General features: G+C 46.1%; 1 protein-coding gene across 2 annotated transcripts in view; it reads left to right on the forward strand.

Annotated features, from left to right (window-relative positions):
- GFI1B (growth factor independent 1B transcriptional repressor) overlaps positions 1 to 24,655 on the forward strand; it is a 32,563-nt gene extending 7,908 nt beyond the window's left edge. For both annotated transcript variants that reach the window (XM_088451602.1, XM_088451695.1), the window contains exons 2-7: positions 6,732 to 6,846; positions 9,792 to 9,953; positions 10,077 to 10,336; positions 12,724 to 12,861; positions 14,972 to 15,137; positions 24,238 to 24,655. In XM_088451602.1, coding sequence (XP_088307728.1) covers positions 6,732 to 6,846; positions 9,792 to 9,953; positions 10,077 to 10,336; positions 12,724 to 12,861; positions 14,972 to 15,137; positions 24,238 to 24,416 — 1,020 coding nt within the window. In that variant the 3' untranslated portion in view covers positions 24,417 to 24,655. The remainder of the gene's footprint in view (positions 1 to 6,731; positions 6,847 to 9,791; positions 9,954 to 10,076; positions 10,337 to 12,723; positions 12,862 to 14,971; positions 15,138 to 24,237) is intronic.
- Positions 24,656 to 25,167: the final 512 nt, after the last annotated feature.

Here is a 25,167-nt window from a genome sequence, read left to right on the forward strand (position 1 = left end):
TATGTACTTACCATAGAATCCCTGTCAATATACAGAGATAGTGGTGTGATAACAATAATAATATGGTGTATAGTTGTTGATGGGGCTCATTCACAAGCTTGGGGATGGTGAATGACAGGGATGATGATTCATGGTTACGATAATTGATGCTTATGTAGCATGCGACTGTTTGTCAGAGGGAAGAACAAACACAATACAAATAAGGTATAGCGACATAGCGACATTTTACACGATTTGGCCGATTTTGACGAATCGTGACGACGAATCGGGTAAAAAAAAGTACAAATCGTGAGTTTATACTCACGAGCACGATGCCGATGCGCGTCCCCGCTCGTCGTACATCGCATCTTCTGATCTGCCGTGCTGTAGGGCAGATTAGCCAATCTGGGATACAATGCATTGGCTGCAAGATAGATCTTTAGTCAGATTGGACATTTTTAACTCCAAATCGTGATCACGACGGCAAGGGAGATCCCGTGAAAGTTCATGAGGAAATTGGCCATAAAATCGTATCGTGAGGACATCGGTATGTGTGTGGGCACCTATAGATACGGGATTTTTTTTATCAGTGTCTCCATTATTACCAAGATGAGTTTTGTCACTGTACTATACCTCCCAACTGTCTCGATATCCATAGGACAGTCCTAATTTGAGTACTCTGGGCCTGATTCAGACCCGCTCGCAGGCACTATGTGCTCGCAAGCAGGTCGATGTTTGGCCACTGCACATGCGCATGCCACAGCCGTCTCTGATGTGCGCATGCACGAGTCCCGGCTAGTGACGGGCGCTCTGTCGCTACGGGTCTCGCACCAAAGCGGGGCAACTATCGATTTTGATTGACAGCTTGCCCCGTTTTGGAGGCGGGCAGGGGGGGTGGCTGGCCAAACGGAGGCGTTCCCAAAGGAATGCCTGCCGTTTGAGGGCGGCCTCACTGACATCACGAGTGATATCAGTGGGTGAGCTTCCGGCTCTAATAGAGCCCGAAAGCTCACTGGGGCTTGCGGGAACGAGACCCTACCACAAGGGTCTCGACGCAAGGCCCGATGGTCGCGATGGTCGAGACCATCGCGACCATCACCTGGCCGCTCGCAATAGCTGTGGGTGGTCACCCACAGCTAAGCGAGTGGCCAGGAGGCCACACAAAAAAAAAAACGCCCTGATTCAGAGCGAACGCTCTTAAAGAGCGTCTGGCTCTGAATCAGGCCCTCTGACCCACCGCCCTGTCTTTTAGGAGGAATCTGCCATTCACCATTATTTTGGAGGGACAAAATACTCCAATTATTACTACAATTGATGGGCACATTCAAAATCTAAAAGGGCAGAGTTAATTAGTGACGAGGTTCCATCGGAAAACTTACGTGTTGTGTGGCTTTCTGCATTTCCTGGTATTATGGTAAGTAAGATCATGCTTAATTTTTTCTCTCACGCCTCTATGGGGCGCAAGCAAAAATAAGCGAAGCTCTAGTACACAAGCATTCCGCAAAGATCCCGCAGAAGCATTCTGGAGTTTTCGGATGCAGTTCCCCCATTGTAGCCTATGGCCTACTCTAGCGTGTTTTTTTTTTTTTTTACAGAGAGGGATCCTGGGGGAGCATTAACCCTGAAAATACTGTCTGCTCTACGTCTTTGTTCAAAAACTTTTTCCTGCAACATTTGCCAAAGACAAATAAAAGTTTTTGGCGGCAGCTTGCCAGCCCTATGTTTTCACATCAATGCTGGACTGTGTCTGGCTTTAACAATACTAAATCCTTGCAGGACAAATGCAAATGTTAAACAAATGAGTTGTCACTTGAATCGGGTCTGGTGCCAATTAAGGATGATTTTGTCTGCCCAGTTGTACTATTATGCAGATTTACAGATCACAACTACATGATAACACACAGCAGACATGGAGATGTGAACAGACCACTGCTCGAAGCCCACCTATCAGCTGAAAGGTGCTGCTTAAGTGGTATATGGTAAATGGTGAAGATAAAGAAACCACAACCCCAATACCCTAAGCCCTGAACCAAACCGCTAAACAAACCCCAAAACCCTATCACCATAACCCAAAACATTAAACCAACCCTAATACCCTTAACTAAACCCCTAAAAGAACCCTAATACCCTAATACTCTAACCCTAGTGCCCTAACCATAAAGGGCAGACTGGATGTGGTTCTTATCTGCTGTCAAATTCTATTTTTCCATTTTAAAAATGTATCTCAATGCTAATCTTTATATAGATTGCCCCTAAGGGGTATATTTAGTAAAGTGAGAGTTTTTAGAAATGGAGATGTTGCCCATAGCAACCAATCAAATTCTACTTAACATTTAACTAGAACATCTAGATAAGAATAGATAGAATCTGGTTGCTATGGGCTAAAGGGCCGTATTCAATTTGGAGTGAAAAGCCGTTTTCGGTGAAATTTTTTCACCGATGATGTCATTTTCGCCGATTTCACTTATCCCCGTATTCAATTTTAGCCTCTTCTTGCCTGTGCGAAAACACAATGCAGATTAATAGCCGAAAAAGTTTCGCCTATGAATACCTGGCCGAAAAAAGTGCAGAATTACGGTTTTAGGGTGCAGAGGTGCGGAAACCACTCGCACCCTTTGTACACCCCTCTTGATGCTAACTGCATAAAAAAATGCTGGAAAAAAACACAAAGGACACCCCAAAAAAAGCACTTTGAAAAAGTGGGTGAAAAAGTTCAAAGTGGGGGTACAACTTCAAAAACTAGCGAAATAGCCTTTGGGGGGGTCTGCAAGTATGGGGAGTTTTTTTTTTTATTGCAAGTGCTTGCTGTTTTTTGGTGCACTTTAAAGCTTGTTTTTATTGATTTTGAACAATGCTTGCACTCATTTTCATGTACTCCAAATTTGATGGGACTACTTATTTTTTCCCAAAAAAGTAGCAAAATGCTATTCTTCACCACTTTCTCAAAACACAAAAAGCAGCTATTGAACCATTTAAACATCCAAAATACCTTTAGCAGGGCTATTCAGGGTACCCATAGTCATCACCCATGTCAGGGCATCTTTTGGGGTGTGTCAGGATGATTTCCCAAAAAATTAAATTTTTTATCGCACATTTTATTTTCGCCGGGTCCCGTTTTCGCTGATTTGGAATTGAATACGGGGATACGTGGGGACGCGTGCAATACTTTATTGCGGCCATAACCTCCAATGATGTCGAAAAGTCCGACAACGGACTTTTCACTCCAAATTACTGTGTACATGCAATAGTGTTTATGTCTGATATGTTGTAGCTCTTTGGAACATATTCAATTGGCTGCAAGCTTTTTGTGGAGAAAATTACCGCAACCATTTTTTCATTACCGCAAATATGCGTGCTCCCGATACCCTCACCATCCAATGGAAAAATAATTGTCACAGTAATTTTACCAGCAAACAACCATGTGGGAAATGTAAAAAAAATTGGGGAACAGCCTGTACTCTAAAAGAATTTAAGAGAATATTGGATAACAGTAATGATGTTTATTACTGTCCCCCCTCCTCCCCCCCCAAAAAAATAAATAAATGTTTTTGATCTTTAAAAATGCAGTAAAGTGCTTTTTTTTAAATAAAAAAAAATTATGAAAAAAAGTAAACTTTTTTCATTTAAATGCAAACAGGAAAAAAATTGCAAAAAAAGAGTGATTTGGGATAATCTGAGGCCAATTAAAATAAAAAAATAAAATACAAAGATAAAAAGTAATTACTTTTTGGTTATGTAAATACTGTAATTAAATTTGAGGTGCATAAGTTTACAAAAAAATATTATTTTGGGGTAATTTGAGGCCTTTTTTTACATCAATAATGACATGAAATTATTGTACTAATGAAGCTAACTGGAAACTTCAATTGCCTAATTAGTCATTAGGAATGGGGGGGTCTAAGGGGTTCTGAAGAAAGTCCTTACATTTTTAATGTAAAATAGGGATTATCACTGATTTTGCACCTGCTGGGGGTCTTCAAGAAATAAGGCGCGTTAATTTCTATTGAAATTACCCCGGCTGAATTTCTCCCTGGCAATTGAATAAGGTGCAAGTTTTTCAAAAGTTTGCTCTGAATATGTTTGAATTCATCATAATAAAGTTTTTTTTTAAATTTTTACTTAAGTTGCACTCAAATAAGTAATGGAAAAGACATAGCAAATTACTTGTTTGTTTTATGATCAGTAACAGTATACTGTATTATACATAAAATTCAGTGCTCCATAGAGTACAGTAATGGCGTGGTCATGTAATTGTGATCAGACGCAGATCACAATTACATTACCAGGGTCAAATAAACGACTGTCCAAGCCGTATTCTGCGGGTACATGAGGGCAGGTGGAAATATTCCCCTCTGTACAATTCCTCTAATAGCGGCAATGTACAGTGGGTGGAGGTGCAACAAAGCAATCTTGGCACTACGCCCCTGTACCAGCAACCTATACACTTGCTCCTCTGGATTCTCCAAGAGTGCAATGCCTTGGACCATACCTTTGCTTATCAGAGGTCAGAGCACTGCACGCCATGAGGCAGGGCCATGATGACACGAATTGCAGCGCAACCCTTCTGCGCTTGTCACTTGGTCCTCCTTTCCCCGTCTCTCAGAGGAAAAGTCCATATACTAGGTAAGTATGACTTTGACTAATACCCTTATATTATACAGTAGGTTGTACATTGTTTATTGAAATTTATTAAAATACACAAGTGAATATTTAAAACTAAACACAATCCACGTGGGCATAGAGGGGCAAAATAATTTTGTGGCGAGCATAGCGAGCCACCGTGCCCGAAGCGAGCCCGCGAGGGGCCAGTTTTGGCCCCCCCGTTCTGATCCTTGCCCCTCCCCCTTTGATTGCGGGGCACGTGGGTGTGACATCAGAAGTCTGTCTAGACCTAACCATCTTCTGTCTTCCACGGGCGCGCCCAGAATGCCAATGCACAACAACATCATGCGGCGTGACGTTGTCACGCTGGGCACCGGCATTCTGGGAGGGTTACTGGGAGACTGGGACTCCAAGTGGGCAGACAGGGACTCCCGAGTCTCTTCAGCTGGCAAGAGCGGGGCGGGTGATGGTGCCTCCGGTGGCGGGCAAGAGTGGGCAGGCACCATCAGATTAGACGGTGCCGGCGGTGTGACTGCGATCGTGCCCTCAGGCCGCAGCACCCCGGGCGATAGCCCTGTTTGCCCACCCCTAGAACCACCACTGCTATTACGCTTCACCAGTCTTTGGTGCATCCACACATATATGCGGTCCTGCTTTACATATATATGTTTCAGGTATTTTGATGCAAAAAAATTACTTTATTTAAATAAAGTATGTTTTACTGTCAATATTTGCTGCTATTGCGAATGAAGGATTGAGGTGGTACGTGTGCCACCATGATCTTTGCTAAAATTCAACTTTCGCCATAAGTGGGCGTCTCAGTACAAATTCCGCCGGCTGATGCATTAGCATATTTTAGCAATTGCTAAGCGTCAAAATTCGCAAATGTGTTTGCATCAGGGTCCAGATCTGAAACAGGCCCTGCAACCGTTCCAGCTCTGAATAACTAATTTATTTGTATAACACGTTGATATGTCATTTATGCTTATGACTGTCATTTTGATAAACAGGCCCCTAAGTCATGTGATACAGGTGACATCACTGGTCACCAAATAAATTAACAACATATTTTGTTTAGGATTGACATCACTATTCTGCAAATATAACTTATGGAATTACTAGCGCAGACGGGCAGCACAGACGGTGTAATGGTTAGCATTACTGCCTCACAGCACTGAGGTTGTGGGTTCAATACCCACCTCTGCCTTAACTGTGTGGAGTTTGTATACTCTCCCTGTGCTTGCGTGGGTTTCATCTGGGTACTCCGGTTTCCTCCCACACTCCAAAAATATACTGGTAGGCTAATTAGCTCCCAACAAAATTAACCCTAGTGTGTATGAGCATGTGATAGGGAATATAGGCCCTCATTCAGAGCCACTCGCTAGCGGCAGTACGCTCGTTCCGAGCGATGTTCGCACATCCGCGCATGCGTACGGTTTTTAGTACGCATGCGCGAACCAGTCAGTGCGGCCAAAAATCGTTGGTACGCAATATAGCGAGGGCCTGCTATTTTGAGTGACAGAATGAGGCGTATGTGGGTGGTAACAGGGGAAGGTGCTTGAAAACGGGGAGTGGAGATCCGAACGCAGGCGTGCTTAAAGGTCAAAACGGGCGTTTTAAGGGAGTGCATAATTAACAAAGCAGCGTCATTGACCACGTCACTTGGTTTTTTTTAACTCAGAACTGCTCGCAAAATAGCGGTTGAAAACACCAACCACAAGAATAGCGAGCAGTTCATACGCTGTACGATGTACTCGATTAATCTAATAAATAGCGGACATGACGTATGGTGCGTGCGGCCAGGGGGCGTTTTTATCAAATAAACGAGCGTATGTTTTGCTCGCTCGTTCAGACTTAGAGGTGGGAACAGACTGCAATTTGCAAACGGATCATTTGAATAGCCACCCCTTGTTTTTGAACGAACGACCGCAAATAGCGAACGGCTCTGAATCAGGCCCATAGATTGCAAGCTCCACTGGGGCAGGGACTGATGTGAATGGCTGAAATATTCTCTGTAAAGCGCTGCAGAATATGTGTGCACTATATAAATAACTGATAATAATACTAGAGGCCATAGGATGTATTTCGCAGGAGTTTTTAAAACAAATATTCCTGTCACTTCTCTCCGTAAAAATACGCTTTTATTTCAGGAAATGCCACGGTCCTTTTTGGTAAAGAGTAAGAAGACTCACACTTACAAGCAGCGCCGCTACTCAGAGGACACATTGAGGCCCGGAGAAAGTCCCCTCACAGCATTTTATTGCGGTAAGTTACGATCGCAACCTCAGCAACACAAAGATGTGGCTGAAAGATTGGACATTTGTCTGTATAACGTACTGTACTGTGGATAAAACGACTGTGTACAAACAGGGAAATAAATTGTACAACAATTTCCTCTTGAAGAACATAATGTCCATAATGTGATTTATAAAAAAAAAAAATCCTTAATTATATTCATTACTTCCCTATTTATATTACACGTAAACACCGAAGAGTTCTGGAGGCAAAATGGCTGCTACACCCAGGCATCCGTCTGGTATTCGGTATTCGGACCCCAATAATTAACATAATGAATAGAGTCCAAAGTACCAAGCAATCGGCTCCTAACTGTCATTTTTCAAACACAGCCTGTAAAGTGACAGTTAGGAGCTGATAGGCTGGTACTTTTTCTCTGTCCATTTTATCTCTCTCCAAGGCTTAAAACACAGACTCCTCTATGATTAGCTTCAATATATGTAATTTTAGTATAACAGCATAATACACAGTGCTATGCTATGAGGTGTGCCTTTCCGATTCATGAACAGAATGCAGAGTGTCAACAGTTATTCCTAACCCTTCAGGCTCATTCAAATGAAGTTTATTCAAATACACCATTGTGTGTCAGTTTTCTGTCTAATCTGTGATCAAGTACAGTATTAGCTGTTTCCCGGGAACTGGCTATATGTCCGGATCTCAGTTCTGCAGAAAAATATTGTCATTTTGTATATAAACAGGGATCATGTTTGTCTGTGATTTAGTTGTGTTACATGATTATGAACAATGGACAACAGCTAAGGGGATAGGTATGAAATACCGCCAGACCTATGTCTGGCGGTTCAAATCCTAACGCCGGAAGACCGGCACCAGTGAAGATCCCGACAGCTCCAAAGGTAAGTATTAACTAACCTTACCCACCCCCTAACCCTCCTTTAGGGGTGCCTAACCCTAACCTCCCTCCCTAGTGCCTAACACTAACTCCCCCTCTAAGTGCCTAAACCTAACCCCCCCTTCCCCGCAGCCTAAACCTAAGTCTCCCCCCGGGGGTGCCTAACCCTAACCTCCCCTTCCCCTAGCCTAAACCTAACCCTCCTGGGGGGGGTGCCTAACCCTAAGTCCCCCCAGGAGCCCTAAAACCTAACCCCCCCCCACGGCTGTCCGCGCCCGGCTCCCAGATTATCTTCATTCGGTATGCCGGGGCGTCGGGCTCCCGACATAGGTCTAATGACAGGCATCGGGTTTTCAACGCCTGTCATTACTACCATGCCAGGATTTGAAAGTCGGGAAGCCGGCGGTCGGCAATTCGACCCTCGGCTTCCTGACTGCATACAGTACGGGTAGCCGAGCTGTGTGTAGGAATGTAAGTTGATCAGTTTCATTGCGAGAAGTGTTACTCATTAGACATCTTACCATAGACTACCAGAAAGAGTCATAACTAGGGCTGTGTGAGTGGTGCCAGCGCCCAGGGCTATGGGGGAGGCACCGTCGCTGCTCCGCGGCACCTGCATTTGGTTTGCAGGGTGCCTCGAACGGCTGCTGCGGAAGCTGCCTAAAGCTTTCTTTGGACACTCTGGGTATGCACAGTACAATCGCTCGGAGCGTCCTTAGGATTCTCCGGGCAGTGCTGTACTACCATCCCCTCAACGTGACATCATGACGCAGGGGGCCTTTTGCTAAATTGTCCCGAAAGTATTATGTTATGTAAATGTTCCTTTTTTTACACAAAATAATGAGATAAGTAACTGTGAAGGAAATTTATATAATCTTTTCAATGCTGTTACTTAAAGTTTTATAAATGTACCCCATTGTCCCTCTGATGAGTTTAACAAAATGGCTGCCTATATGGCTGCCATTTTAAATCTTCTGAATTGAGGCATCTCAGCTTTATGGCATTAATAGGACATTGTAGCTAAGACGGCGTAGGCCGGGTTCGTTACATGCATGTAAAGGATGCACTGCTAGGATGTGTTTTCCCAGCTCAATCAAAGCCGGATTTTCAGACATTACTTGGCTCAGTGTCTACATAAACATTGTGGTTTTCCTTACACACACACTGTGTCAATAGATGTGTTTTGTATTTAGGAAAAATGACATATAAATTGAACGCTTCGCCATAGTTTTGAAACCGTCCACATAACCAACATTACACATTATTAATTAAGCCTATTCATCCAAAATAACCTACAAACAGTGAGTCTGACCAATATTAGGGAATGCAGCCCATCAATTCACTCGGAACTTCCAATGTCTCTGGGGCACAAGAGCTCTGTTAGGGATGATATAACCAGTTCCTTATGAATGGATAGACTGAAGCATACAAAATGGCTGACTCTGTCTTTGTGTCATAGAGTATGAAGAGAAAGACAACACTTTCTGATTTTATAGGGACATACTGGTACAAGGGAAATATTGGTGATAAAGAAATACCGGCAAGATAACTGGGTCCTAACTAGAGATGTGCGCTGGCCCCCGTGTTTTGGTTTTGGATCTGGATTAATCTTACAAAACCACCCTCAAGTGTATTGGTTTGGTTTTGGATCTGCATTTTTTTTTTTTTAAATGATTAAAAGTTTTTTCAAAAGCAGCTAAAATCATGTAATTTTTGCAACTCGAAATTTTTGCAAAATTTTTGCAAAACTCGAAATTTGGATGTAAAATCTGAATTCCAAACCGCTGAAAGATCGGAACCGCAATTTGGATCTATCCAGATCTCCTCAGGAGATTAGAACAGCGACTCGGATCTGTCTGGATTCAGGAAATTCGGGTGGATTCTGGAGATCTGAATCTCAATTCTCTAGTTCTTACTGAAATAGCCTAATTGTGTGTGAGCTCTGATGGTCATGAATAAAAGTCCATTCGTATGACAGTAGTGCACTATAGGTTGGAGGGTGGTATAGGAATATAGAATAATACTACTACTACTACTACTAATAATACATTTGTTCTTACAACAGATCCGCATGCCAGGGACCCACCAGACGTCCATTCGTTGTGCGATGCCCTAAAAGAAAATACCGCTCAGGACTTGACCAAGATTAAGTCTCATGACTGTCCAGAAGATGACAGCGGGAAGCCATTGTTCATGAGCAGAAGTAACTCGCCGCCTTCCTGTCCAGGTAATCTGCTCGGGTCTGAGTACCCTAGCCTGGCAATCGGGCCCTCTATAACATATGACAGAACCATGATGACACAAGCAGGATCTCCTGCCTTTATCTCTCATTCTTCCTTTCCCTCTCCAGGCATCGCCCTGTCCTCACTCCCTATAAAGACTTACAGCTCGCCCCCCCTGACCACTTTCTACAAGCAGAACTTCTCCTGGGAATCCCTGCACTCGGCTTATAACTTCAAGCAGGTCCCTTCCCATGTACATCGCTCCATACTGCAGCATTCTATATACAGCGGCACCCCCGCAGCTGACCAGGACTATGAGCACCCCATTAATTACAGCATGGGGTACTCCTCCGCCATGGACACTTACCACTGTGTAAAGTGCAGCAAAGTAAGTTGGGTTCGGTGGCATGATTACAAAGTTTAGAGCCTTTTGTCAGCTTTAATGCAGAGTTGGGATAACAGGGACGCCATGTGGGTGCCGGATCCGTAATGAAGACTCAATGGCGGGAGGACGAGGGGGGGGGGATTTAAAAATGTGATGCAGGGTAACCCGGGAGTTTTCAATATCATCATTAGATTGATCGAACTTTCTAAGGAGGACAAGGAGAGGTGGTACCATAGCAACCAATCAGATATGAATATGTACTAACGTCGATTTTAATCGATATAAAATCTATAAAAACCTATCAACATCGATGTTATGTTTCTGGGGCTAGATCACACATTTACTAATTTAATACCTAAAAAAAAAATATATGCAAAAATCATCTATTAGTAAATGTGTGATTTAGCCCCAGAAACACAACATCGATGTTGATAGGTTTTTATCGATTTCAAATCTATCAATTAAAATTGAGCTTTAGTAACTATACCCCTAGCTGTCATTATTACATTTTACAAAATGATAGCCAGAAGCTGATTGGTTGCTATGAGCAACGACCCCACTTGTCCGGTTTGATAAATCTCCCCTAGTGACAGATCACCCACTAATGTGGGAATGGTTCATTCAGTTCCTCATCTGTCGTTTTCTGAGCATTTAATTGATTCACTATGATTGATTTTTTTTTATCATTGTCCTAATATACTGTATACCATTTGCCTGAATGCACAGTGGCCCTGATTCAGAGCCGGACGCTCTTTCAGAGCGCTCGCTCTGAATCAGGGCGTTTTATTTTGGTTTTTTTTATGGTGCTGGTCTTCAGGCTGCTCGCTAAGCTGTGGGTGGTCGCGACCATTAGGCTTGCGACGAGACCCTTGTGGTAGGGTCTCGTTCCCGCAAGCCCCAGTGAGCTTCCGGCTCTAATAGAGCCGGAAGCTCACTACTGACATCACGAGTGATGTCAGTAGGACCACCCCCAAACACCAGGCGTTCCTTCGGGAATGCCTCCGTTTGGCCATGCGCCTACAAAACGGGGCGAGCTGTCGATCAACATCGACAGCCGCCCCGTCTTGTAGTGAGTCCCGCAGCGAGTGATTTCTCGCTTGCTGTGGGGCTCGCGTGCGCACTGCCCGGCCATCGACCCGCTTGCGAGCGCATAGCGCTTGCGAGCGGGTCTGAATCAGGCCCAGTGCTTCATAACATTGCAAGTTTCATAAACATCTGCACTCCGCACAGCGATGATGAATCATTTAATATTTAACTTCTTTCACAATTGTTACATATTTACCTTTTCATTATTTGTTTATTAATGTACCATCTACAGATGTGTCCTCATACACCTAGCATCTATACGCCATACAGCGCAAGCCGCCCGCCGCGACTGAGACGCTCCGAGAGGAGCAGCGTACCAAAATTTTCTTGAAATTTTGCATCTTATTCACAACACAGATGCAGCGAAACGCCACTCACTGTGCACTAGAGACGCCGGTCCGCGGCTTTCGCCGCACAGGAATTAGTTATAAACACGTACAAATTCACAGTTGAAGCACAACGGAACTTGGCGAGAGAAAAAGCCGCACCTTCAGATTCAGACTCAGTCGCAGACAGATGTACAAAAGTCGCACATCAAGTTGATCAGTGTAATCTAGCAGAGTCGTTTTGTGGCTTCCATCTGTTTTATTCATTCGAATCAGACGCACGTTTTCAGCGAGAAAGACACTCAGCGCAGAGAGGCTTGAGCAGTAGTGTATGAGGACATCTCTACATATAATACAGCGCCTTGCAGAGAATATTCAATGATTCACAACAGCGGGATGTCGTTTGGAAGCCGACGGTCTAAATCCCGACCGCCGGCTTCCAGACGTTCTAATCCCGGCGTGGTACTAATGACAGGCGTCTAAATCTAGACACTTGTCATTAACCAGACGCCGAAAGACCGATGCCCGGCATCCCGATTGAAGAGATGCCGGGCGCCGGGCGCAGACAGCCGCGGGGGGGAGGGAGTGTTAGGTTTAGGTCTCCCGGGGGGGGACATAGGGTTAGGCACCCCTCCTGGGAGGTTAAGGTTAGGCTAGGGGAAGGGGGGGTTAGGATTAGGCACCCCTGGGGGAAGGTTAGGGTTAGGCACCCCCCGGGGGGACTTAGGTTTAGGTGGCGAGGAAGGAGGGATTAGGGTTAGGCACTTGGGGGGGACGGTAGGGTTTGGCACCCCTAAGGGAGGGTTAGGGTTAGGGGGGAATTAGGTTAGCGATACTTACCTTAGGGCCGATCGGGATTTTCGACCTTGCCGGGCTGCCGCTGTCGGGATTGCGTCTGGCGGTAATACCTACTACACCCACAACAGCCCCTGCCCCAGTGGAGCTTACTCAAGGATCCCTGTGTCTGGTCTCCTCCAGGTTTTCTCTACATCCCATGGTTTGGAAGTCCACGTCCGGAGATCTCACAGTGGGATTCGTCCGTTTGTCTGTGATATCTGTGGGAAATCCTTTGGCCACGCAGTCAGCCTGGAGCAGCACCTCAATGTCCACTCACAGGTGAGGTCCTTCAGATAATTATATGGTTTAAAATGACATTTATTTATTTTTCCATAGTTGAAATAAAACATTGAAACTCGCCGGGTAACAGTAAATATAAAAGCTATCGTGCAATAGAATAAAATTGCGGAAATGAATACTGCATATGTTTTACACCAGCAGAAAAAATAGATACGCGAGGGAAAGAAAAGCAGTATTCCGACTTTGATGCAAATTCCTACGCTCAGCACACAGTCGGCCTCATGAAGAGTTGGACCATACTTGCCTACCCTCCCGATTTGGTCGGGAGCCTCCCGAAAATCGGGTGCCGCTCCCGACCTCCCGGGATGATAGGCAAGTCTCCCGGCTGCCACGGATCCCTCCTTTCCCACCGCAATAACTTGTAAAAACCCCGGCAGCAAAGGGGGGCGGTGACGCGATTCGCGTAATTTTGGCACCGCCCCCTGCTTCACACTGCCTGTAATATCGGCAGTGTGTAGCAGGGGCGGGGCCAAAATGACGTGCTCGCGTGGCTCCGCCCCTGCCCGCAAAAACTTGTCATCTGGCCCGCCCCGCCCCCGTTTACTGGCCATGCCCCCCAGTAATGCCGATCTGGCTGCTCCCTCCCGGAAGGGGCAGCCAGATAGTCGGCATGTATGAGTTGGACCCAGTGGCGTATCTATAATGGGTGCAGGGTGTGCGGTGCACATGTGCCCCTGGGTCCAGGAGTGGCCACGCTTCACACCCTGCACTCATATTGTTTAATACTTTCCTCTACATGGTCCCGTGGTGGGAGTGTTAGCCGGAAAAATGGTGTCAAGGCCATTTCCCTGTCGATCTGTACACGCGCAGTGGAAATATCACAGACCCTCCAACATGACCCGTTCCATTAGGTACAAAACACTCTGCTCCTGGGCTTCCCTCTTAATGTATGATTGCAGTCATCTGTGCTGAAACACCTGTCTCATCTATTACCTAGTTCAACACAGGTGACTGCAATCATACATTAGGTGGGAAGTCCAGGAGCAGAGTGTTTTGTACCTAATGGAATGGGTCATGTTAGAGGGTAGGATATCATCAGGAAAATGGCCGCCGTACAACACTCCCATGATACTCTGTGACGCATCTGTTCACCAAGTTGCCACCAGGAAATGCCCAATTCACAGACAGAGATAAACAGCCACGCACGAAGCGACCTGGGGGGATATGCACGGTGCGGCACATGTCCAGCCTGTGATTGGTTTCATTGGAGCTTGCGCAATCTGCTGATAATCGCGAGAGGAGCCTGATTTTGGATTTAAGCCCGACTATAAGACAAGGCACACCATGTTTAATGTGTCTGATGCACTTTAAAATGTATGATATACTCTAAGGCAGGGGTTCCCAACCACGGTCCTCAAGGCCTCATACTTGAGCACAGGCAACTTAACTAGTACCTCGGTTATTTTGATTAAACCATCTGTGCTTTAGCATGGATATCACCAAAACCAGGACTGTTAGTGTGCCTTGAGGACCGAGGTTGGGAATCACTGCTCTAAGGCAATGGTTCTCAAACTCGGTCCTCAGGACCCCACACAGTTCATGTTTTCCAGGTCACCCAGCAGGTGCACAGGTGTATTCATTACTCATTGACACATTTTAAGAGATCAACATGTGGAAATAATTATTCACTTGTGATTCTGTTAGGAGACCTGGAAAACATGCACTGTTTGGGGTCCTGAGGACCGAGTTTGAGAACCTGTGCTCTAAGGGCTTGGTTCTGAGCCACGCGTAAGTCCGGATGTGACCACATCTAGCGAGTGTTAGCAAACCACCGTGCATGACCCGTAGCGAGCATGCATATCTTTTTTTTTTTCAGTCGTAGCTCTTGCACCCAGCATAGGGTAGGTGTAAGTGCCATTAATAGTGTTGATAGCTGCTCTTGGAGACCGAGGGCTGGGCGCGGTGCTTGCGCAGCCGCACGGGAGAGGCAGATGCTGTGGGTATGTATGTAGTACCCTTGCTTGCCGGCCTGCCGCTTTCTCTGACCTCTCTTATCTCATTAGCACAGAGATAATGGAGCAGATTTCACATATATGTAGCATACGTTAGTGCTGTAGCTCGGTCATTAATAACTGCTGACACCCCGCAGGAGAGGAGCTTCGAGTGCAAGATGTGTGGAAAGACATTCAAGCGTTCCTCTACCTTATCCACCCACCTGCTCATCCACTCAGACACCCGGCCCTACCCCTGCCAGTTCTGTGGCAAGCGCTTCCATCAGAAGTCTGACATGAAGAAGCACACGTACATCCACACGGGTGAGTGACACTGCTCCTAATGTAACCCCGATGGATATAAGGAGAAAAAAAATGTAGTGTTATTATTATTATTAGTAATTTGTAAGGTGTCACTGAGCTCCACACTGGGCAAGCTGAGCAGACATAAAATAGGAAAATACAAGGGAGATAAAATAAATTCAGGCATGATATATAATGGAGTGGGAAATGTGAGTGCGGCTCGGTGAAGTTTGTAAAAGCATGAAGAACGTACCAGTGTGAGTAGGGTAGGTGAGATAGTGTACCAGTGTGAGTAGGGTAGGTGAGATAGTGTACCAGTGTGAGTAGGGAAGGTGTGATAGTGTACCAGTGTGAGTAGGGTAGGTGTGATAGTGTACCAGTGTGACTAGGATAGGTGTGATAGTGTACCAGTGTGAGTAGGGTAGGTGTGATAGTGTACCAGTGTGAGTAGGATAGGTGTGATAGTCTACCAGTGTGAGTAAGGTAGGTGTGATAGTGTACCAGTGTGACTAGGATAGGTGTGATAGTGTACCAGTGTGAGTAGGGTAGGTGTGATAGTGTACCAGTGTGAGTAAGGTAGGTGTGATAGTGTACCAGTGTGACTAGGATAGGTGTGATAGTGTACCAGTGTGACTAGGATAGGTGTGATAGTGTACCAGTGTGAGTAGGGTAGGTGTGATAGTGTACCAGTGTGAGTAGGATAGGTGTGATAGTCTACCAGTGTGAGTAGGGTAGGTGTGATAGTGTACCAGTGTGAGTAAGGTAGGTGTGATAGTGTACCAGTGTGAGTAGAGTAGGTGTGATAGTGTACCAGTGTGAGTAGAGTAGGTGTGATAGTGTACCAGTGTGAGTAGGGTAGGTGTGATAGTATACCAGTGTGAGTAGGGTAGGTGTGATAGTGTACCAGTGTGAGTAGAGTAGGTGTGATAGTGTACCAGTGTGAGTAGGGTAGGTGTGATAGTGTACCAGTGTGAGTAAGGTAGGTGTGATAGTGTACCAGTGTGAGTAGAGTAGGTGTGATAGTGTACCAGTGTGACTAGGATAGGTGTGATAGTGTACCAGTGTGAGTAGGGTAGGTGTGATAGTGTACCAGTGTGAGTAGGGTAGGTGTGATAGTGTACCAGTGTGACTAGGATAGGTGTGATAGTGTACCAGTGTGAGTAGGGTAGGTGTGATAGTGTACCAGTGTGAGTAGGATAGGTGTGATAGTCTACCAGTGTGAGTAAGGTAGGTGTGATAGTGTACCAGTGTGACTAGGATAGGTGTGATAGTGTACCAGTGTGAGTAGGGTAGGTGTGATAGTGTACCAGTGTGAGTAAGGTAGGTGTGATAGTGTACCAGTGTGACTAGGATAGGTGTGATAGTGTACCAGTGTGAGTAGGGTAGGTGTGATAGTGTACCAGTGTGAGTAGGATAGGTGTGATAGTCTACCAGTGTGAGTAGGGTAGGTGTGATAGTGTACCAGTGTGAGTAGGGTAGGTGTGATAGTGTACCAGTGTGAGTAGAGTAGGTGTGATAGTGTACCAGTGTGAGTAGAGTAGGTGTGATAGTGTACCAGTGTGAGTAGGGTAGGTGTGATAGTATACCAGTGTGAGTAGGGTAGGTGTGATAGTGTACCAGTGTGAGTAGAGTAGGTGTGATAGTGTACCAGTGTGAGTAGGGTAGGTGTGATAGTGTACCAGTGTGAGTAAGGTAGGTGTGATAGTGTACCAGTGTGAGTAGAGTAGGTGTGATAGTGTACCAGTGTGACTAGGATAGGTGTGATAGTGTACCAGTGTGAGTAGGGTAGGTGTGATAGTGTACCAGTGTGAGTAGGGTAGGTGTGATAGTGTACCAGTGTGACTAGGATAGGTGTGATAGTGTACCAGTGTGAGTAGGGTAGGTGTGATAGTGTACCAGTGTGAGTAGGATAGGTGTGATAGTCTACCAGTGTGAGTAAGGTAGGTGTGATAGTGTGCCAGTGTGACTAGGATAGGTGTGATAGTGTACCAGTGTGAGTAGGGTAGGTGTGATAGTGTACCAGTGTGAGTAAGGTAGGTGTGATAGTGTACCAGTGTGACTAGGATAGGTGTGATAGTGTACCAGTGTGACTAGGATAGGTGTGATAGTGTACCAGTGTGAGTAGGGTAGGTGTGATAGTGTACCAGTGTGAGTAGGATAGGTGTGATAGTCTACCAGTGTGAGTAGGGTAGGTGTGATAGTGTACCAGTGTGAGTAGGGTAGGTGTGATAGTGTACCAGTGTGAGTAGAGTAGGTGTGATAGTGTACCAGTGTGAGTAGGGTAGGTGTGATAGTATACCAGTGTGAGTAGGGTAGGTGTGATAGTGTACCAGTGTGAGTAGAGTAGGTGTGATAGTGTACCAGTGTGAGTAGGGTAGGTGTGATAGTGTACCAGTGTGAGTAAGGTAGGTGTGATAGTGTACCAGTGTGAGTAGAGTAGGTGTGATAGTGTACCAGTGTGACTAGGATAGGTGAGATAGTGTACCAGTGTGAGTAGGGTAGGTGTGATAGTGTACCAGTGTGAGTAGGGTAGGTGTGATAGTGTACCAGTGTGACTAGGATAGGTGTGATAGTGTACCAGTGTGAGTAGGGTAGGTGTGATAGTGTACCAGTGTGAGTAGGATAGGTGTGATAGTCTACCAGTGTGAGTAAGGTAGGTGTGATAGTGTGCCAGTGTGACTAGGATAGGTGTGATAGTGTACCAGTGTGAGTAGGGTAGGTGTGATAGTGTACCAGTGTGAGTAAGGTAGGTGTGATAGTGTACCAGTGTGACTAGGATAGGTGTGATAGTGTACCAGTGTGACTAGGATAGGTGTGATAGTGTACCAGTGTGAGTAGGGTAGGTGTGATAGTGTACCAGTGTGAGTAGGATAGGTGTGATAGTCTACCAGTGTGAGTAGGGTAGGTGTGATAGTGTACCAGTGTGAGTAGGGTAGGTGTGATAGTGTACCAGTGTGAGTAGAGTAGGTGTGATAGTGTACCAGTGTGAGTAGAGTAGGTGTGATAGTGTACCAGTGTGAGTAGGGTAGGTGTGATAGTATACCAGTGTGAGTAGGGTAGGTGTGATAGTGTACCAGTGTGAGTAGAGTAGGTGTGAAAGTGTACCAGTGTGACTAGGGTAGGTGTGATAATGAACCAGTGTAAGTAGGGTAGGTTAGTTAGTGTACCAGTGTGAGAAGAGTAGGTGTGATAGTGTATCAGTGTGAGTAGGATAGGTGTGACAGTGTACCAGTGTGAGTAGGATAGGTGTGATAGTGTACCAATGTGAGAAGGGTAGGTGTGATAGTGTACCAGTGTGAGAAGGTTAGGTGTGATAGTGAACCAGTGTGAGTAGAGTAGGTGTGATAGTGTACCAGTGTGAGAAAGGTAGGTGTGATAGTATACCAGTGTGAGAAGGGTAGGTGTGATAGTGTACCAGTGTGAGTAGGGTAGGTGTGATAGTGTACCAGTGTGAGTAGAGTAGGTGTGATAGTGTACCAGTGTGAGTAGGGTAGGTGTGATAGTGTACCAATGTGAGTAGGGTAGGTGGGATAGTGTACCAATGTGAGTAGGGTAGGTGGGATAGTGTACCAGTGTGAGAAGGGTAGGTGTGATAGTGAACCAGTATGAGTAGAGTAGGTGTGATAGTGTACCAGTGTGAGAAGAGTAGGTGTGATAATGAACCAGTGTGAGTAGAGTAGGTGTGATAGTGTACCAGTGTGAGTAGGGTAGGTGTGATAGTGTACCAGTGTGAGTAAGGTAGGTGTGATAGTGTACCAGTGTGAGTAGAGTAGGTGTGATAGTGTACCAGTGTGACTAGGATAGGTGAGATAGTGTACCAGTGTGAGTAGGGTAGGTGTGATAGTGTACCAGTGTGAGTAGGGTAGGTGTGATAGTGTACCAGTGTGACTAGGATAGGTGTGATAGTGTACCAGTGTGAGTAGGGTAGGTGTGATAGTGTACCAGTGTGAGTAGGATAGGTGTGATAGTCTACCAGTGTGAGTAAGGTAGGTGTGATAGTGTGCCAGTGTGACTAGGATAGGTGTGATAGTGTACCAGTGTGAGTAGGGTAGGTGTGATAGTGTACCAGTGTGAGTAAGGTAGGTGTGATAGTGTACCAGTGTGACTAGGATAGGTGTGATAGTGTACCAGTGTGACTAGGATAGGTGTGATAGTGTACCAGTGTGAGTAGGGTAGGTGTGATAGTGTACCAGTGTGAGTAGGATAGGTGTGATAGTCTACCAGTGTGAGTAGGGTAGGTGTGATAGTGTACCAGTGTGAGTAGGGTAGGTGTGATAGTGTACCAGTGTGAGTAGAGTAGGTGTGATAGTGTACCAGTGTGAGTAGAGTAGGTGTGATAGTGTACCAGTGTGAGTAGGGTAGGTGTGATAGTATACCAGTGTGAGTAGGGTAGGTGTGATAGTGTACCAGTGTGAGTAGAGTAGGTGTGATAGTGTACCAGTGTGACTAGGGTAGGTGTGATAATGAACCAGTGTAAGTAGGGTAGGTTAGTTAGTGTACCAGTGTGAGAAGAGTAGGTGTGATAGTGTATCAGTGTGAGTAGGATAGGTGTGACAGTGTACCAGTGTGAGTAGGATAGGTGTGATAGTGTACCAATGTGAGAAGGGTAGGTGTGATAGTGTACCAGTGTGAGAAGGTTAGGTGTGATAGTGAACCAGTGTGAGTAGAGTAGGTGTGATAGTGTACCAGTGTGAGAAAGGTAGGTGTGATAGTATACCAGTGTGAGAAGGGTAGGTGTGATAGTGTACCAGTGTGAGTAGGGTAGGTGTGATAGTGTACCAGTGTGAGTAGAGTAGGTGTGATAGTGTACCAGTGTGAGTAGGGTAGGTGTGATAGTGTACCAATGTGAGTAGGGTAGGTGGGATAGTGTACCAATGTGAGTAGGGTAGGTGGGATAGTGTACCAGTGTGAGAAGGGTAGGTGTGATAGTGAACCAGTATGAGTAGAGTAGGTGTGATAGTGTACCAGTGTGAGAAGAGTAGGTGTGATAATGAACCAGTGTGAGTAGGGTAGGTGAGTTAGTGTACCAGTGCGAGAAGGGTAGGTGTGATAGTGTACCAGTGTGAGTAGGGTAGGTGTGATAGTGTACCTGTGTGAGTAGGGTAGGTGTGATAGTGTACCAGTGTGAGTAGGGTAGGTGAGATAGTGTACCAGTGTGAAAAGGGTAGGTGTGATAGTGTACCAATGTGAGTAGGGTAGGTGGAATAGTGTACCAGTGAGACTAGGGTAGTTGTGATAGTGAACCAGTGAGTAGAGTAGGTGTGATAGTGTACCAGTGTGAGAAGGGCAGGTGTGATAGTGAACCAGTGTGAGTAGGGTAGGTGAGATAGTGTACCAGTGTGAGTAGGGTAGGTGGGATAGTGTACCAGTGAGACTAGGGTAGATGTGATAGTGAACCAGTGTGAGTAGAGTGTAGAATAGGTGTTATAGTGTACCAGTGTGAGAAGGGTAGGTGTGATAGTGAACCAGTGTGAGAAGGGTAGGTGTTATAGTGAACCAGTGTGAGTAGAGTAGGTGTGATAGTGTACCAGTGTGAGAAGGGTAGGTGTGATAGTGTATCAGTGTGAGTAGGAAAGGTGTGATAGTGTACCAGTGTGAGTAGGATAGGTGTGATAGTCTACCAGTGTGAGAAGGGTAGGTGTGATAGTGTACCACTGTGAGCAGAGTAGGTGTGATAGTGTATCAGTGTGAGAAGGGTAGGTTTGATAATGAACCAGTGTAAGTAGGGTAGGTTAGTTAGTGTACCAGTGTGAGAAGAGTAGGTGTGATAGTGTATCAGTGTGAGTAGGATAGGTGTGACAGTGTACCAGTGTGAGTAGGATAGGTGTGATAGTGTACCAATGTGAGAAGGGTAGGTGTGATAGTGTACCAGTGTGAGAAGGTTAGGTGTGATAGTGAACCAGTGTGAGTAGAGTAGGTGTGATAGTGTACCAGTGTGAGAAAGGTAGGTGTGATAGTATACCAGTGTGAGAAGGGTAGGTGTGATAGTGTACCAGTGTGAGTAGGATAGGTGTGATAGTGTACCAGTGTGAGTAGGGTAGGTGTGATAGTGTACCAGTGTGAGTAGGATAGGTGTGATAGTGTACCAGAATACAAAATTGTAGAGGCAACCTGCGCCCTCCAGACTGCAGCTCAGTCCACACTCCGAGTGCACCACAACTCCAAATCTCGAAATAAAATAAACGGGTGGTTCAATAAGCGCTGTCTTCCAAGAACATAAGAAAGTCCTTCTTGATTGGGACTGTCCCTCAGGATATAAAAGAAGAAAATACACAGCAAATAACGCTAATCTTGTATTGGACAACGTTTCTGTTGATAAGGGGCCTTTATTCCACGACTCACCTCCTTGATAAACAATATGTTCCTATCAAGGTATCTTTGTGTTCAGACTTCCCTCATAGTGAATATTATAGCATATTCATGCATTCCCGTCAAAAACCCTTAGGTGTACGAACTCACCTGGACACAGGTATCAACGTCCACATAAAGGTATCTTTTGTTCGGAGTAGCAAAAGGTCCTTGGCAACCAAAAAAGGTAAGTACTGGTCCAATGTTAATCACAAAAAATATGGATTTATTGATTAAAATAGTTCCCAAGGAACACATAAACAAGAACAAAAGTACATAAATAAGACACTATCTCCACTAAAAATGAATGGTGGACAAGATGGCAAGGATTAAAAATATAGAAAAAATACCAAAAGTCTCAGTGTAGGCAAAAAGGGTTTTTGACGGGAATGCATGAATATGCTATAATATTCACTATGAGGGAAGTCTGAACACAAAGATACCTTGATAGGAACATATTGTTTATCAAGGAGGTGAGTCGTGGAATAAAGGCCCCTTATCAACAGAAACGTTGTCCAATACAAGATTAGCGTTATTTGCTGTGTATTTTCTTCTTTTATATCCTGAGGGACAGTCCCAATCAAGAAGGACTTTCTTATGTTCTTGGAAGACAGCGCTTATTCAACCACCCGTTTTGCTTTTTTATTTCGTGATAGTGTACCAGTGTGAGTAGGATAGGTGTGATAGTGTACCAGTGTGAGTAAGTTAGGTGTGATAGTGTACTAGTGTGAGTAAGTTAGGTGTGATAGTGTACCAGTGTGAGTAAGTTAGGTGTAATAGTGTTCTAGTGTGAGTAGAGTAGGTGTGATCAAGGGAGCTGAGAGGAGGGGGGGCAGATACTACTTACCTGGGCTCTAACCTGCTCACACTGGTACACTATCACACCTAGCCTTCTCACACTAGTACACTATCACACTATCCCTACTCACTATGGTATACTATCACACATAGCCTTCTCACACTAGTACACTATCACACTATCCCTACTCACTCTGGTACACTATCACACCTACCCTAAATGGGAGTAGGGTAAGTGTGAGTGTGTATCAGAGTGAGTACAGTAGAATAGCTGTGAGACTGTACTGGTGGGATTAAGGTAGGTGTGAGGGTGTATCAGTATGATTTGTACAATTGGGAGGAGGGTAGGTGTGAGGGTGTACCAGTGTGAGGTGTATAATTGGGAGGAGGGTAGGTGTGAGGGTGTAGCAGTGTGAGTTGTATAATTGGGAGGAGGGTAGGTGTGAGGGTGTACCAGCGTGAGTTGTATAATTGGGAGGAGGGTAGGTGTGAGGATGTACCAGTGTGAGCAGCATATACATGACCATGGGCCAGTGGGAGTAGGGTAGGTGTGAGGGTATATTAGTAGCAGGAGGCTAGGTGTGAGGGTGGACCAATATGAGCAGCATATAAATGACCATGTGCCAGTAGGAGTAGGGTAGATTGAGTTTGTACCAATGTGAGTAGTATAGAAATATGTGCCAGTGGGAGTAGTATAGAAATATGTGCCAATGGGAGTAGAATAGAAATATGTGCCAATGGGAGTAGTATAGAAATATGTGCCAGTGGGAGTAGTATAGAAATATGTGCCAATGTGAGTAGTATAGAAATATGTGCCAATGGGAGTAGTATAGAAATATATGCCAATGGGAGTAGTATAGAAATATGTGCCAATGGGAGTAGGTCGGCTCTAGTAAAAATATGGCTTTAAAATGATCTAAAGATTTGAAGGTTTGGGGAGAGTCTGGTCAGGCACGTCAGGGAATGCCATATGTTGGAAGAAGCATGGGGGAAGTCTTGTAGGCTGTAATGAGTGGTGGGTACCAGACAGGAGAGGTGCAGGTCAGAGGCAGATGTAGGGAGAATATTTCAAGATAAGACTATAGATGTATGAAGGGAGAATGTTGTTGAGGGATTTGTAGGTGATGCTGAGTTATTTTAAATGGATTCCGGAGGACATTGGGAATCGGCGTAGGCATTGGTAGATTGGGGCAGTGGGCCTGATTCAGAGCTGAACGCTCTGACCAGAGCGCTCGCTCTGAATCAGGGCCCTCCTCCATGAAAATGGACCGGCCTCCTGGCCGCTCGCATAGCTGTAGGTGACCACCCACAGCATATGTGAGCGGCCAAAAAGATGGTTGCGATGGTCTTGACCATCACGACCATCGGGCTTGCGACGGAGACCCTGCGGTAGGGTCTCCCTGCCGCAAGCCGTGGAGTGATTTTGGCTCTATCAGAGCCAAAATCACTCCTACTGACATCACTACTGATGTCAGTAGGGCCGGTTTCAGACGGTAGGCGTTCCCATGGGTACGCCTCCGTCTGGCAGGCACGCCCCCGGCACGCCCACCAAAGGGGGCGTGCTGTCAATCAACATTGACAGCACACCCCCTTTGGTGCGAGACCTGGAGCGATGGCAAGCCCGTCGCTCGCCGGGTCTCGCGCATACGCACGACGGAGCTCCCTCCGTCGTGCGCATGCGCAGTGGGAAACATCGACCCGCTTGCGAGCGTCCTGCCGCTCGCAAGCGGGTCTGAATGACCCCCAGTGTCTCTTGAGCAGCAAGAGAGGGAAAAATACACTAGCATGGACACAGTGCCTCAGGTCTCAGCTGTGTCACCAGCTCTCAGTGAAGTGTATAGGCTGCATGCTTACATGAGTTTGGTACACAATATGGCCGCCTCTTCTATGCGTAGGTGATGGGTGCACTTTACAAAATGGTCTCCTGTGAAAATAATCATCCAATCAAACATTTCCCTCCCTCTCATCCCCTCAGGAGAGAAACCTCACAAGTGTCAGGTTTGTGGAAAAGCTTTCAGCCAAAGCTCCAACCTCATCACACACAGCCGCAAGCACACGGGCTTCAAACCTTTCACCTGCGACCTGTGTGGGAAGGGCTTTCAGCGGAAAGTGGACCTCCGGAGACACAGAGAAAACAAGCATGGACTGAAATGACCACACTGCTGTTAATGGCAATTCCGTTCTATGGGCCTGATTCAGACCCGGTCGCAAGTGCTGAGTGCTCACAACCGGGTCGATGGTGGCCCAGAGCGCATGCGCATGATGGAGCCGGCTCTGTCGTGCGCATGCGCGAGACCCGGATATCGACGGGCAATCCGTCGCTCCGGGTCTCGCACCAAAGGGGGCGTGCTGTCGATGTTGAGTGACAGCACGCCCCCTTTGGTGGGCGGGCAGGGGGGGTGGCAGCCCAGACGGAGGCGTTCCCATGAGAACATCTACCATCTGGGGGCGGCCCCACTGACACCACAAGTGATGTCAGTGGGAGAGCTTTCAGCTCTGTTTGAGCCGAAAGCTCTCTGGGGCTTGCGGCAACGAGATCCTACCACAAGGGTCTCATCGCAAGCCCGATGGTCGCGATGGTCTTGACCATCACGAACATCATCATGGCTGCTCGCTATAGCTGTGGGTGGACCCATACTTGCCTACCCTCCCGATCTGGTCGGGAGCCTCCCGAAAATCGGGTGCCGCTCCCGACCTCCTGAGAAAGCAGGCAAGCCTCCCGCGATCAGCGACACGTCTGTCCCCCCCCTGCACTTACTATAGAAATCCCGGCAGTGGAGGGGTGAGTGATGCGATTCGCGCTGAAACGCGTCATCACGGCCCTACCCCCTGCCTCACAATGCCTTTAAAAACCACATTGTACAGAGGGGGCGGAGCCACGATGACGCAATCACTAAGACACGCC

This window comes from Taudactylus pleione, unplaced genomic scaffold, assembly GCF_031769625.1.
Source record: "Taudactylus pleione unplaced genomic scaffold, aTauple2 ptg000003l, whole genome shotgun sequence".
Taxonomy (NCBI): Eukaryota; Metazoa; Chordata; class Amphibia; order Anura; family Myobatrachidae; genus Taudactylus; species Taudactylus pleione.